Source organism: Gigantopelta aegis, chromosome 2 (assembly GCF_016097555.1).
Source record: "Gigantopelta aegis isolate Gae_Host chromosome 2, Gae_host_genome, whole genome shotgun sequence".
In the NCBI taxonomy this organism is placed as follows: Eukaryota; Metazoa; Mollusca; class Gastropoda; order Neomphalida; family Peltospiridae; genus Gigantopelta; species Gigantopelta aegis.
This window is the reverse complement of record NC_054700.1, coordinates 1,315,025-1,327,524: the sequence shown is the minus strand read 5'-3', so window position 1 is coordinate 1,327,524 and position 12,500 is coordinate 1,315,025. Positions and strand designations below refer to the sequence as shown.

Here is a 12,500-nt window from a genome sequence, read left to right as displayed (position 1 = left end):
GACGACATATTGATCAAAACATTTTATTCTGTGTAAATGTACAAAATAGCTATGCATATGTTATGAAAATAAAGTATAAAAAACATTACACTACTTATGTCACAAACAGTTGAATATGAGTTAAAACAAAGAAAACAATCTTCCTGCCTTCAAATAATACATGCTATCACAAAACAAAAACATTTTCATTTAAAAAGTTATACACAAAAAATATATATAAACAATTTATATTTAAAAATAACTCGGAAACATAATAATTATGTTATTTTGTAAACAGTAAATATATATATATATAAGTTTTATTTAAAAATGATATCTGATTTGCATTATTAAATAATAAACGTTTGTTTGTTGTTGTTTTACAAAATACAAATTTGATGCACATACACAATTACATAAATCCGTAACCATGATTGTGATAGACGAATCGGGCTTACAAATGTCACGTGTTACTATTAAATACAGTATAAAATAATCATATACATGGTTCAGGGCTAGGAATTGGTGAACTGTAAAAAAGAGGAAATTTAGAGGGGTCCCGGAAATTCTTGAAATCCCGGGTTAAAATCTGTGCCATCTGACACATTTTGGAGGAAAGGACGATTAAAATGTGGGGAAACGCAATGTTCCATGAGAGGAAAACAGCTGATCCGAGGAGAATTCCCACCCATAATGGTTTCCACGGAATATTGGAATGATTACTTTTGTAAATAGAATATAAAACTTAATAAACATATACAGTTCGTTTGCGTCAAAATGGAACCGATGAATTGACATAACAGTCTATAATTAAAAAAAATTAAAGTTAGTTTGTTTTGTTTAACGACACCACTCTATAATGAATAATGTAAAAGTTCGTATCAAAAATAAAAACATAGTATTAAATTTTAAACACATACCAACTGGAATAACAATTTTCTGAAGAAACAAAATCCAATGTAAAGAAAAAAAAAACTATTTTTTACTAATGACTATCAAATTGCATCTGTTAAATCTTTCTTGTTTTTTTCCCCATACTTGTCTGAAAACGACTGATGGAACCGCAAAGGTAAAGCATGCGCAGTTCTACCTTTAGTCATCGTGGATTGCGTTATTGATGACTTCGGTCAAATTGCAGGTGTGGCTACATACCTTGACTGTTCTTACATTTTGACTTCACCGCTGTATTTAAACGACATTTAATTGATATAATTTGATGGTAATTTGTTAATAAACATTTTTTATACACATAATTATTTTTAGTAAAAACATTAAATGTTGTTTGAGATGATATGGCTTTAAAACTCAATACTGTATTTTAATATAAATTTTAACATTAACCATTATGGAGTTATACATACCAATTCATCGGTTTCCTTTTCACGCAAACGAACTGTAGTTTAAAATACACCTTTTACACGTATTAAATTGTGACTATCACGATTTTAAAACACGCTGGCTGTGCATGCGCTTGAGATAGTTTCAGGAATGAAATAAGTTTCACTTTAAAAGATTGTCAAACTTTTATATAAAAATAAAACATTCGGTAGAACATAACATTACATATACGAGGATAAAACAAAGTGTGCATATAAGATAAACATATATAATATATACTTTCATCTAGTAACACGAAAGTATTATTAATGACTTCTAAAAGGACTATAAAACTGGAAATCATTGCTGCTGATGATGATGATGTTGATGTTGATGATGTCTTATGATAACAGCGTCAGCGTTCATGGCGTAGTTAAAAACCTTGTTGAGTCGATTTGAGCATGCGATTTACAGAGCGAAATATTTTGAGTCTATAAAACATGGTGTGGATAACACAAACTACTGTGTAGACCGAAATGACAAGGATTGGAGTCTTCACCTTCATGGTGATGAATGAAAAATAAAAGGTGCTGTCCTGCTGTCTTGTTTCTTGTTGACGTTGTTGTTGATTGACGTTGTTGTTGATTGACGTTGTTGTTGATTGACGTTGTAGTAATAGTAACCAGCCACCAAAGTAAGTATTAAAAATGGTCTTTAAGACAGGTGTGGCTCGTTAATGCAGGTCATTCTATACCATACTAGATTATTTGTTGACGTTATTTTACAAGACTGAGATTCATGGGTTTCTCATCTATGTTAGGTTCTGAATGGTTGAAATTCTGCTGATTCAGTTTGTGTGATAGACGGACGGACGGACAGACGGACGGACGTCTGTTCACATCTTTTCATCGTAGAAATGTCCGTTATCGGGACTAGCCACGTAACCCGCTGGTAGTTCGCCGCTCGCTTTGGTTAGCTGGAAAATAAAACAGTTTTAAATTTTAAATAATAATAAAAATACATCAAACCAAAATAATGTTTAAAGTTTGATTCTTTAAAGAAAGAAAAGAAAAGAAAAACAAACGTACCTCAAACGTTATTTGAAAAAAAACAAATATATTTAAAAAAAAAAATAATGATACAAACAAAACCCAACAACAAACAAACAAAAATACACCAAAAGAACACACCTGTGTTAAGACATACAATGGAACCTACTATAAAGACCATCTGTAGTAACACGTCAAGGACATTCTTTTCTGCTCATATCTGGCTGCGGATTTCACCAGGGGGCTAAGGATCTTGCCCTTCCCCCATTTTTAGGTATTTCCATGACTTGTTTAATATCGATGTCACAAAACTGATTTAGATTAACAAAATCCTAGAAGGGGGATGTTAAATTAAAACAAATCGACTGTTGGTGGCATGAACTCTCTCAAAATATGGGCTTACCTTTCATAACAACTACACATTTTTCATATTTTATTATTCACACACACACACACACTCCTCCCCCCCCCCCCCCCACACCTCCGCCCATACATATACCCTCTGACGTTTGTACAGGTCCCCAGGGTTACAGAAATTTGGGTTCTGCACTTTGTGGTGATGTTTTTCTTGGACTATGTCTTTTAATATGTTATTTATACGATTTGCATCGCTGAATACGTTTTCGTGGTAAAAAAACCAGATTGGAAAATCTAACACAGTGGAAATCCAAAATGGCAGCATAAAAGTCAACATAGCGGACACCAATAAGAATATTTGAAGAACAAAAAACATAGATGGTATTTCAGTACATATCTATATAAACAAGACTTCTGATTTAAAGATATATTTGACACTGCTTTCTAAAGATACTCAACACTGCTACTTTAAAGAATTACTCGATACTGCCGCTTTAAAGATGTATTCGACATTGCCGCATTAAACATAAACAGGACACTGCTGCTTTAAAAATGTACTCAAAACTGCTGCTTTAAATAGACAGTCGAGAATGCTGTTTTAAAGATATACTAAAAAAAAAGCTGCTTTGTAAATATTAGACTGTTGCTTTAAAGATCTCGTCGAGAATGCTGCTTTAAAGATAAACTCAAAACTGCTGCTTTGATAATATGTAGTAAAGATTGCTCCTTAAAGATACACTCCAAAATGTTGCTTTAAAGAGGTTTCGCGTCTTACCGTTATGTCCACAGACTCCAATTGAACGGCATCACCATTTTGATCCATTTTCGGGTTGACGACGTAGTTAGGGATGTATTCAGCGACCAACATCCGGTGTTTAACCAAAGCGGGGCCCCAGTCGTAGGTGGGTGTGGTCGCTTCACGGAAACGCTGCAAGCAACAGTGTATATAGAAATTATCCTCAGTATATAAGAGATATGGTACGCTGACTGGAGATAATACTTGTAATTACTCGACGCTGCTGCTTTAAAGATGTAATCGACGCTGCTGCTTTAAAGATATACTCGACACTGCTACTTTAAAAATAAACTCGACGCTGCTGCTTTAAAGATGTAATCGACGCTGCTGCTTTAAAGATGTAATCGACGCTGCTGCTTTAAAGATGTACTCGACGCTGCTGCTTTAAAGATATACTCGACGCTGTTACTTTAAACATATACTACACACTGCTACTTTAAAGATATACTCGACACTGCTACTTTAAAGATATATTCGGCACTGCTACTTTAAAGATGTAATCGACGCTGCTGCTTTAAAGATCAAATCGACGCTGCTGCTTTAAAGATATACTCAAAACTTAAAGTCCAAACTCAATAGTTTAGCAAATTAAAATAAGTCTACATACTATTAATTTACTCACTGCTGACTATGCCGCGCCGTGCCTACGACATTAGACTCACCTCACGCATGGTGCCTTTCGACGTGCAGATGAGAACGATTCCTGGGATAAAGATGGCCAGAACGACGGAGAACGTCATGAGCCAGCCCAGAACGTCCGCCCAGTCGGGGTAGCCATCCAGTCGCTGGTAGTCCACCCAGGAGAACACCATGACCCCCTGAAACAAAACACGAGCGGAGAGTCAAATCTGCAATCAAGCCAATATCCCCCTTCCTCCATTACCTTTTGGGCTATGGTCATACCATTAAAATTTACAAATTGTCCCCATCATCTCAACTGTTCCCCTCCCATCCTCATTATCTCCCTTTGGAGCTCTCGAATTTACAAAAGCCACATAACCGAACTCGGTGGTGTCTTGGTTAAGCCATTGGACATAAAGTCCAGATAGGTACATGGTTCGCAGCCTGGTACCGGCTCCCACCCAGAGCGAGTTTTAACGACTCTGTGGGTCGGTGTAAGATCACCATACCCTCTTCTCTCTCTCACTAACAACTAACAACTAACAACTAACCCACTGTCTTGAACAGATAGCTCAGATAGCTGGGGATGTTCCCAGGACAGCGTGCTTGTACCTTAATTTGATATAATCACGAAAACAAATTGAAATGAATTGAAATGAAACCACATAAGGCCCTACATTTTTAACGGTTGTCACTTCCGGAGAGCTAAGCACAGGATGTTCTATATCAAATAAAATTCAATAGGTGACCATGTTAACATTTGTTTTTAAAAACACTATATGCAATATATCAACCAAACTATGACCCATAAATATCAGTACTACAACCCCTACCTCAAAGTATTAACTGAAGAAAACGGTACCTTTCATGGTTTATTTTCGGTATAATCAGATGTTTTTACAACACCCTTAGTTTTTCACAAAATTTGAGTATTTGTTTTTACAGATACCTATACGTTTCAAGCACAAGGCTACCTCACACCGTAGTACTAGATGAACTGAATAGCATACATGTTTTTTATGCCCAGATGAAACTAATTTCTATTACAACAAACACTCTCACATTTATCATGAATGGTAGTGATATTAACTCCTCTATCAAAGATTTCGTGCACCTCGAACTTTGACACAGCCGGAAATTATTTGGTTTAGTACTAGCTGCAGCGAAGAATGAACAAAAATAAAGTTTTACTCTAAATGTCGTTGCAGAAAACTGTATTGTGTTATTGTTAACATTGTCGTTGGGGAGGTGTTGTGTGTGTGTGTGGGTGGGTGGGGGGGGGGGGTGTTGGGGTCAGTTCCCCCGGAAAATATATAGAGAGAGAGAAAGAAATGTTTCAGCAGGGAAGGGTTTGGACCTCAGAAATCCCCCACCCCCACCCCACCCTGCACACGCGCCTGAATATCATAACTAATCCAGCTCTAACATGTAACGTACAAAGTCATGTTTAAAGTCGCAAGGCTTAAGACATAAAGCTGGTATATACTGTACTGGGTTCGCGTCCCGGTACCGACTCCCACACCACCCACCCCTCTTCATTCACCCAGAGCGAGTTAAACGACTCAGTGGGTAGGTATAAGGCCACTAGCCACTAACGTTTGAGTTGGAGGGCAGTGGGTCGATTCAACTGATTGGGTTTTTTCTTCTCGTTCCAACCTGTACACCACAACTGGTCAAAGGCCGTGGTATGTGTTTTCCTGTCTGTGGGAAAATACATATAAAAGATCCCGTGTTGCTAATGGAAAAAAATGTAGCGGGTTCGCTCTGATGACTGACAGAATTACCAAATGTTTGACATCCAATAGCCGATGATTAATAAATCAGCGTGTTTCCTCTGATGACTGACAGAATTACCAAATGTTTGACATCCAATAGCCGATGATTAATTAATCAGCGTGTTTCCTCTGATGACTGACAGAATTACCAAATGTTTGACATCCAATAGCCGATGATTAATTAATCAGCGTGCTCAAGTGATGTCGTTAAACAAAAGAAACGACCCTGAAACGATGTTACGATAGTATCACGAGAGTATCACTGCCAAATGCTTTGTCTACAGAGAGCTCATATTGACCACGATATATGGAAAGGAAGAAAGAAATGTTTTATTTAAAGACGCACTCAACACATTTTAGTTACGGTTATATGGCGTCAAACATATGGTTAAGGACCACACAGATAATGAGAGAGGAAACTCGCTGTCGCCACACATGGGCTATTCTTTTCGATTAGCAGCAAGGGATCTTTTATATGCACCATCCCGCAGACAGGGTAGTACATACCACGGCCTTTCATATACCAGTCGTGGTGCACTGGCTGGAACGAGAAATAGCCCAATGGGTCCACCGACGGAGATCGATCCCAGACCGACCGCGCATCGAGCGAGCACTGTACCACTGGGCTACGTCCCACCCCTATTAGACATATGGTTCCAACTTCGTCTGTATCAGGACTGCTGCCTTAAAACCCACTCCAGTACAGGCGTAAACAAAGGGATGTCTGAATTTCCAAACGGATGTGAACAGAATAGTATTTGAATCAGGGCGAAATTGTGCCAGTGTTAAACAGAAATATTGTTCAATTTTTATTTTTGATGGCAATATGCCTTTAAGAACTCACCGTAACAATGACCGGGGTAAGTACTCCCCAGCACGCGACCCACCAGTACTTCCACATGGCCCAGGGGAATACTCCGCACACCTTCTGGCCCACCATTGTCTCGATGTCTTTCAGAAATCGAAACGCACCTGTGTAAATAACAATAGTCAATTAAAAAAAAGGAAATAGTTTATTTAAAGGGACATTCCTGAGTTTGCTACATTGTAAGATGTTTCCGAAAAATTAAATATTTCTACGGTTAAACTTACATATTAAATATATTTTCTTGTTTGGAATATCAGAGTCTGTATATTCAATGTGTTTCTGGTCGTCTCAATATTTGTAAGAAGCCGAAACTGGATTTTGTCTTCAAATAATTTCGTACGTACGAAAAAAATATATTTTAGGATGTACAACGAAATTTAACCTAGTACAAATATTAGAACGATCAGAAGCACGTTTAATATACAGCCACTAATATATTATGCAGAAAAATGTATTTGATATGTAATTACAACCGTTAAAAAGTCTCTGTTAGTCGATAAGATCTTAAAAATTGCAGCAAACTCAGGACTGTCCCTTTAACGATGCATTCAACACATTTTATTTACGGTTATATAGCGTCGCCACTTCATGGGCTACTCTTTTCGATTAGCAACAAAGGATATTTTATATGCAGCATCCTATAGACAGGATAGTACATACCACGGCCTTTGTTATACCAGTTGTGGAGCACTGGCTGGAACGAGAAACAGCCCAATAGGCCCACCGAAGGGGATCGATCTCCACCCCCCACCCCCCCCCCCCCCCCCCTCATAGTCATTAAATTAAAGGTGATCTATAACACACCAGTCTCACACCTGTCTGAATAATAGGTCATTATTAAACTCAAGTTGATCTATAAAGACCGGACTCGGTAGTGCTGTGGTTAAGCCAAAGAGTTCGCATTTATTTGTAAATATGTCAAAATACGTTAACAATAAAACAAATCAGATGTCAGTGTAAAAAGGTCCGCATAGTATCGCATTTATAATTAATAATTTTAAAGTTTAAGGTGTACTGTTTCACGTGGCGTTATGGCAACCATTTTTAAATGGCCGTCAAAGCTCTGTTTAGCAACATTGCATCATCCTTGCTAGTGTTTTACCACTAAACTTTGAGCTGGCCAAGTTTTGAGTGTTTAATTACTGAATTAGGCCATTAGGCCATTTAGCACTGAAGTTCTGAGTGTTTAATTACTGAATTAGGCCATTAGGCCATTTAGCACTGAAGTTTTGAGTTGTTTAATTACTGAATTAGGCCATTAGGCCATTTAGCACTGAAGTTTTGAGTGTTTAATTACTGAATTAGGCCATTAGGCCATTTAGCACTGAAGTTCTGAGTGTTTAATTACTGAATTAGGCCATTAGGCCATTTAGCACTGAAGTTTTGAGTGTTTAATTACTGAATTAGGCCATTAGGCCATTTAGCACTGAAGTTTTGAGTGTTTAATTACTGAATTAGGCCATTAGGCCATTTAGCACTGAAGTTTTGAGTGTTTAATTACTGAATTAGGCCATTAGGCCATCTAGCACTGAAGTTTTGAGTTGTTTAATTACTGAATTAGACCATTACGCCACTTAGGACTGAAGTTCTGAGTGTTTAATTACTGAATTAGGCCATTAGGCCACTTAGCACTGAAGTTTTGAGTGTTTAATTACTGAATTAGGCCATTAGGCCATCTAGCACTGAAGTTTTGAGTGTTTTAATTACTGAATTAGGCCATTAGGCCATCTAGCACTGAAGTTTTGAGTTGTTTAATTACTGAATTAGGCCATTAGGCCATTTAGCACTGAAGTTCTGAGTGTTTAATTACTGAATTAGGCCATTAGGCCATCTAGCACTGACGTTTTGAGTGTTTAATTACCGAATTAGGCCATTTTCGCACTTCGTGTAAAACAAACTGAATGTGACAGAACAGGAACCAGATAAGTGTTATATTATTCTGTTATGTGAATGGTAGGAAATCATGTTGGCATGCACCCAAACAGCAAGATAACTTGCTCCGCCCTTTGCTGCACCCACACACACACGCACGCACGCACGCACGCACACACGCAAACACACGAACGCAAACACACACATGTATACGAATATATAACATGGTCTTCTTGCCGACCTGAACAGCAGTAGTATGAGAGCTTGCACGATGGCAATGCATTCAGCTATCGCAATAGTGATAAAGCGACCTACCGTAGACATACACGATGGCAATGCATTCAGCTATCGCAATAGTGATAAAGCGACCTACCGTAGACATACACGATGGCAATGCATTCAGCTATCGCAATAGTGATAAAGCGACCTACCGTAGACATACACGATGGCAATGCATTCAGCTATTGCAATAGTGATAAAGCGACCTACCGTAGACATACACGATGGCAATGCATTCAGCTATCGCAATCAACATGACGTTCCAACCTCCAGCGTAATTATCCATAAGGTCCAGCATGTAAATTCCACCCTTAAAATAAACAGAACAGACACAGTGCAGATACAGTGTAAAACCATATTTTAAAATCTCAAAACAGACACAGTGTAGATACAGTGTAAAACCATATTTTAAAATCTCAAAACAGACACAGTGCAGATACAGTGTAAAACCATATTTTAAAATATCAAAACAGACACAGTGCAGATACAGTGTAAAACCATATTTTAAAAACTCAAAACAGACACAGTGTAGATACAGTGTAAAACCATATTTTAAAATCTCAAAATAAACACAGTGCAGATACAGTGTAAAACCATATTTTAAAATCTCAAAACAGACACAGTACAATAAGAAGTTGGAACACAGACCCATGGTAAAGAGATATGTTTACCAGTGTTGTGAGGGTGAGGCCGAGCAAGAAGAAGATGGAACACAGACCCAGGGTAAAGAGAGATGTTTACCTGTGTTGTGAGGGTGAGGCCGAGCAAGAAGAAGATGGAACACAGACCCATGGTAAAGAGAGATGTTTACCCGTGTTGTGAGGGTGAGGCCGAGCAAGAAGAAGATGGAACACAGACCCAGAGTAAAGAGAGATGTTTACCTGTGTTGTGAGGGTGAGGCCGAGCAAGAAGAAGATGGAACACAGACCCATGGTAAAGAGAGATGTTTACCTGTGTTGTGAGGGTGAGGCCGAGCAAGAAGAAGATGGAACACAGACCCATGGTAAAGAGAGATGTTTACCTGTGTTGTGAGGGTGAGGCCGAGCAAGAAGAAGATGGAACACAGACCCATGGTAAAGAGAGATGTTTACCTGTGTTGTGAGGGTGAGGCCGAGCAAGAAGAAGATGGAACACAGACCCAGGTTAAAGAGAGATGTTTACCTGTGTTGTGAGGGTGAGGCCGAGTAAGAAGAAGATGGAACACAGACCGATAACGACCATCATCTTGTAGTTGCGAGTCTTGGGGAACAGGTCGATAATACACGTGACGCACGTCTCCACCAACACGAACTGAAACAACCAACAACAAAGATATACACATAAACAAACATTGACGCCGTTTTCTTTTAATGGTGTAAATTCTACCGGACTGTTTTGTTTTAATGGTATGAAATTCTACCTAACTATCTGTGTTTTGTTTTAATGGTCTAAAAATCTACCTGACTGGGTTTTTTGTTTTAATGGTTTATAATTCTACTTGACTGTCTGTTTTGTTTTAATGGTGTAAAATCCAACCTGACTGTTTTATTTTTAATGGTGTACAATCCTACCTGGCGGTCTGTTTTGTTTTAATGGCATCCAATCTTACATGACTGTTTTGTTTTAATGGTGTAAAATTCTACCTGACTGTGTGTTTTGTTTTAATGGTGTACAATCCTACCTGACTGTCTGTTTTGTTTTAATGGTGTAAGATTCTACCTCACTGTGTTTTGTTTTAATGGTGTACAATTCTGCATGACTGTCTGTGTTTTGTTTTAATGGTGTACAATCCTACCTGACTGTTTTATTTTAATGGTGTAAAATCCTACCTGACTTACTGTTTTGTTTTAATGGTGTACAATCCTACCTGACTGTGTTTTGTTTTAATGATGTAAAATGCTACCTGTTTGTGTTTTGTTTTAATGGTGTACAATCCTACTTGACTGTCTGTTTTGTTTAATGGTGTACAATCCTACCTGACTGTCTGTGTTTTGTTTTAATGGTATATAATCCCACCTGACTGTCTGTGTTTTGTTTTAATGGTGTATAATCCTATCTGACTGTCTGTGGGGTTTTTTAATGGTGTACAATCCTACCTGACTGTCTGTGTTTTGTTTTAATGGTGTATAATCCTACCTGACTGTCGACGCCCAGCGTGAACAACATGAAGAAGAACAGAATGGACCAGAGCGGCGAGATCGGCATCTTGGTCACCGCGAAAGGGTACACCACGAACGTTAGCGCAGGACCTGAATGGAGGGGAAGAAAAGATAAGGTTTTACTTGACGTCACCTCAACATACTATTTAATGTACTAACATAACATATCGCTAGTACTTCGGGGGAGGGGGGGGGCAGGGGGGAGAGAGAGAGAGAGAGAGAGAGAGAGAGAGAGAGAGAGAGAGAGAGAGAGAAAGCGAGACAGGGGGAGGGAGGGGGGGGGGAAGATATATAGAGCGAGATAGAGATGAGAGCGAAATAGAGAGACAGAGATAGATAGAAATAAACAGAGAGAGAGGCAGAGACAGAGAGAGGGGAAAGGAAAGTGAGACAGGCAGACAGACAGAAACACACACAGAGAGAGAGAGAGAGAGAGAGAGAGAGAGAGAGAGAGAGAGAGAGAGAGAGAGAGACAGACAGACAGACAGACAGACAGACAGACACAGGGGGAGGGAGGGGGAGAGAAAGATATATAGAGCGAGATAGAGATGAGAGCGAAATAGAGAGACAAAGAGAAATATATAAAGAGACACGGGAAGATATACAGGCAGATAGACATAAGTACTACTTCTACCAAATAAGAAGGGGGTCTTTTATATACTTTCCTATAGACAAGACAGTACATACCACAGCATTTGGTATATATGTCTTTTTCAATAAACATTTAGTATAAAATTAATGTGCATTCTGTATTTCAAAGTAGGAAACTGTATTGTCCTTGAAGTGACAATCCTCTAGAAGACCACGTGACAGTGATTCGTAGGAGCAATCACATTGTCAAAATATCTTTTTGGCTCGGTCTTGAGCAAATATATATAATTTGGCATGTGTTTTTATTGTTCCGACTCACAACAAAGGGCAAAGTTTTGAAAACACCTCCACCTCATTTCCGTTTGTTAGATAATGATGTTTTTGAAACGGCTTGTTGTAAGATAGTATCGGACGATCACTCATGTAGTATTGTCAATATCGGACTGTTACCTTTGTCGACCACCTCGTCAATGGGGATGTTCAGTTCTTTAGACAGAAAGCCGAGGTAGGAGAAAACGACGAAGCCTGCGAACAAACTTGTGAGACAGTTGCCGAATGATACAATGATAGCATCCCTGAAAACGTGAGAAATAATTATATTACAATGAGGACATCCCTGAAATTGTGCAAAACATTTATATTTCAATGTGGACATCCCTGAAATTGTGCCAAACATTTATATTACAATGAGGACATCCCTGAAATTGTGCAAAACATTTATATTACAATGAGGACATCCCTGAAATTGGTCAAAACATGTATATTACAATGAGGACATCCCTGAAATTGTGCAAACAATTTATATTACGATGAGGACATCCCTGAAATTGTGCAAAACAATTACAATAAGGGCATACC

General features: G+C 38.4%; 1 protein-coding gene across 1 annotated transcript in view; it reads right to left on the bottom strand.

The window, feature by feature from the left end:
• Window positions 1-9: 9 nt before the first annotated feature.
• Window positions 10-12,500, bottom strand: part of LOC121379057 (sodium- and chloride-dependent GABA transporter 2-like) — a 61,306-nt gene continuing 48,815 nt past the window's right edge. The window contains exons 10-17 of the mRNA XM_041507515.1: window positions 12,093-12,299; window positions 11,029-11,141; window positions 10,075-10,203; window positions 9,124-9,223; window positions 6,739-6,866; window positions 4,161-4,316; window positions 3,478-3,630; window positions 10-2,272 (exon numbers count right to left, since the gene is read on the bottom strand). Coding sequence (XP_041363449.1) covers window positions 2,192-2,272; window positions 3,478-3,630; window positions 4,161-4,316; window positions 6,739-6,866; window positions 9,124-9,223; window positions 10,075-10,203; window positions 11,029-11,141; window positions 12,093-12,299 — 1,067 coding nt within the window. The 3' untranslated portion in view covers window positions 10-2,191. The remainder of the gene's footprint in view (window positions 2,273-3,477; window positions 3,631-4,160; window positions 4,317-6,738; window positions 6,867-9,123; window positions 9,224-10,074; window positions 10,204-11,028; window positions 11,142-12,092; window positions 12,300-12,500) is intronic.